Source organism: Trachymyrmex septentrionalis, unplaced genomic scaffold, assembly GCF_001594115.1.
Source record: "Trachymyrmex septentrionalis isolate Tsep2-gDNA-1 unplaced genomic scaffold, Tsep1.0 scaffold27, whole genome shotgun sequence".
NCBI lineage: Eukaryota > Metazoa > Arthropoda > Insecta > Hymenoptera > Formicidae > Trachymyrmex > Trachymyrmex septentrionalis.
Window position 1 is genome coordinate 119,074 of NW_017305430.1, and position 3,242 is coordinate 122,315.

General features: G+C 25.2%; 1 protein-coding gene across 1 annotated transcript in view; it reads left to right on the forward strand.

Moving 5' to 3' along the window:
• The first annotated feature begins 299 nt into the window (after positions 1 to 299).
• Positions 300 to 3,242, forward strand: part of LOC108749144 (cuticle protein 19-like) — a 4,546-nt gene continuing 1,603 nt past the window's right edge. The window contains exon 1 of the mRNA XM_018487677.1: positions 300 to 557. Within this exon, the coding sequence (XP_018343179.1) occupies positions 300 to 557 (258 nt within the window). The remainder of the gene's footprint in view (positions 558 to 3,242) is intronic.

Here is a 3,242-nt window from a genome sequence, read left to right on the forward strand (position 1 = left end):
TCATAAAGAGTTAATTTCTTGTTAATTCTTGTAACTGTTTTAAATAAAAAAGTCTCGATTTTTTTTTTGCATTCTTTGTGCTTTTAATATTTTACAAAAAATAATTTTATACATTTCATCTTGCAACTTCTTTTATTAGATATTAAACTAATATGAACTTTTTTATTAAATCATAATAACTCGTTTATCACACTCCGTAATTTACAAAGAAAGCTCCCACTTACAATCGATTGAGAAGAAAATGCTTTTGAATGCAGAATCCTAAATTTTGTTCTTGCTTTGTGCAAGAGCACATGTAAATGGCAACAATTTGTCGGCAGCTTGCCCTGTTATTGGCCGTATTGGCCCTTGCAGCGATTCAAAGTGGAATAGCAGGGCATGCTCACAGTTTCGCACACTTTCATGGACCAGTTGTAGGGCCTGGACACGAACTGATTGTCCACGATAAGCACGGTCATCATCATGTAGACTACATTGCACATCCTAAGTACAAGTTCGCGTACGGAGTTGAGGATCATCACACTAGCGATTATCATGGACAAAAAGAGCACAGAGATGATAAGATATCCTTAATTTATGTAACATTGTAAATGGCAAAACATTTACAAATTATTAAAAGATTAAATTATAATTATAAATGTAATATTTATTATAAATTTTATTACAAAAGAATCGAATAATTTATACAAATATTTTTACATATGCAATTACGGATACATTAATTAAATTTTTACAAGCTACTCGTATTTAACGTATAGCATACTAATAAAAATTTATTTAATACGTCTATATACTTGGAACTTATACTTAAAATGCTCAAAACATTAAATATTTATTTGAACTTACCATTTAGTGACTATTTATGTCTAATAAGTTATCATAATCTTTTAAAGAAATTAATCTATTTATTTATTTCTTTAATAGAGAGAGAGAGAGAGACTTATGATAATTTATTAGACAAAACAAAATATTTATGTCTATTATTAGAAACAAAATATTTGCAAAATTATATCAAGAGAAGCAAATAATTCTTGTATAAATTACACGATTCTACAGAAGAATCAATCAATGCAACAGTTAATATATTAAATACGACACAAGAATAATTTATACCATAATAATTAATTTTGTGGAAGGAAGGCAAAGTTTATTTCATTACAAGATTCACAAGAGATCATTTATTAATGCATTTAGCCAGATCTTTATGGTGAGAGCATTCCATATAGCGGTCCTTTGGCTTGGAATGCACGATTCGGATCTGCATTAATAAAATACTTAATTAATAAATATTTCACATAATATGATGAAGTGTTTGTAAAAGAAAAGATATGTTTAATATGTATAGAAAAGATTATGTTTAATTAATGAGATTTATTTATACGTATCGTATATCAAATGTATAAAATGAATAATTACTTGTTAAGAACATGTGTTTCTTTTGTGTATTCTACAAATTATTACATAAAGTTACTGATTTAAAGTTACTTTTTGATATTTTGCTCTCTCTCTCTTTATAGTTATATCTCTGCTTGTATCATTGTTCGCGTTATTCGTGTAACTTTCTGAACTGATACTACTTTTCCTACATTTATATATATATATACGTAAAATGATGAAGTTAGAAATGAGATGGAGAAAACAGTTTTAATTTGCACTCTATTTTGTTATGAGGTCAAAATATTGTTTTAAGGAGGGTTTCTAACTTAGCCTGAAACTATAAAATCATTTTTAAGAATTTTTTTCTGGTAAATAAAAACACTTTTTAAAGGTTGGACTACAGACCTTTTTATAACGCACAATACATAAAGTGTAAGAGAATTAACTAATCAGACTTTTTTATTTCATGAAAGGAAAGATTTTGACTGGTTGATTTTCTTCTGCTTTATGCATTATGCGTTATGCAAAAGCCTGCGGCCTCGCTCTCAGAATATGGGTTTTATGTAAACATTTATGTATTTTTTAACTTAAAAAAATTAACTTTATTACATCTTGTGCGTATAATAGAGAAAATATTATTTATTAAATACAAAGTTATATAAATTTGGTAATTTTTATTTTAACATAAGAGAAATGAAACGGTAAAATTTCTAGTTTTTCTTTTTTTAATTTTCGGACGTACGTCGATTAAGCAATCTATTACAAATTTTTTGGAAAACATTTTTGAAATGATATTGTGTTTAATGAGTTGTTCTATTATAGATATTTTAATTATATTCAAAACATTCGTGTAATTTTTATAGAAATTTAGAAACAAAAAGAAAAGTTAATTATGAACAGATTCAAAGCATGTGTTGTATTATTTAAAAAAATCTAAAATTATTACGTTAAGTAATTGAGTTAAAATTTAGTTTAATGTTTAAATTTTAATCAAAATACAAATTAAAATTAAATTTTGTAACTTTACTCAATAGTGCTTTTGAGTAATAGCGTGCATTTAACATAATAAATTAAATTGTGTGTTACATTGACATTTTTTTATGCCTTATAAAATTTAAATTACATCAACTATAAGTAACAAGCTTTTTATGCTGTATAGGTATGTGTATATATGTTTTTGTATACAAGTATGTAAACTTGTATAAAAATATTTATATAAATATTTTTATATATTTACACATAATACACACATATATATAAAATATATACATGTAATAGTATGATTAAAATTTTATTAAATATATACGTATAATACAAGTATTTATGCAAACTTTTATATTATATTTATTTAAATAAATGGAAAAGTTGTTAATATTTGTATCCGTTACATTATAAGCTATTAGCTATTGATTATGCTATCACTATCAATTTTATATTCTTTAATATTTTAATCAATTTTTTAATACACATTAAGTACACTTATGGATTAATTTTTAAGTGTGTTTTGAAATTTGTCTCGAATATTTCTGTATTATACATTGTACAGATTGCATGCTGCCTCCATATCTGTTTTTGATGTGAAGTAATCCCACACCCAACTGAATTTCTATCTTCTCTTTTTCTGTTAATTTGTCTGAATGTTTTATTTTCACGTAGTGATGTGAAACCAGATATATTTGCATAATTTACTATTACAAAACAAGCATGTTTGCGCATGTTGCTTTTCCGTAAGTTTTATGAAATGTCTACGTATTCAGTGACGAACTAGGATCTGTTTGTCATCTTCTGCTTGTATTTGTATAACATATATGTAAATTTGTATAAATATATTTTATATATATTTTCACACATATACACATAATATG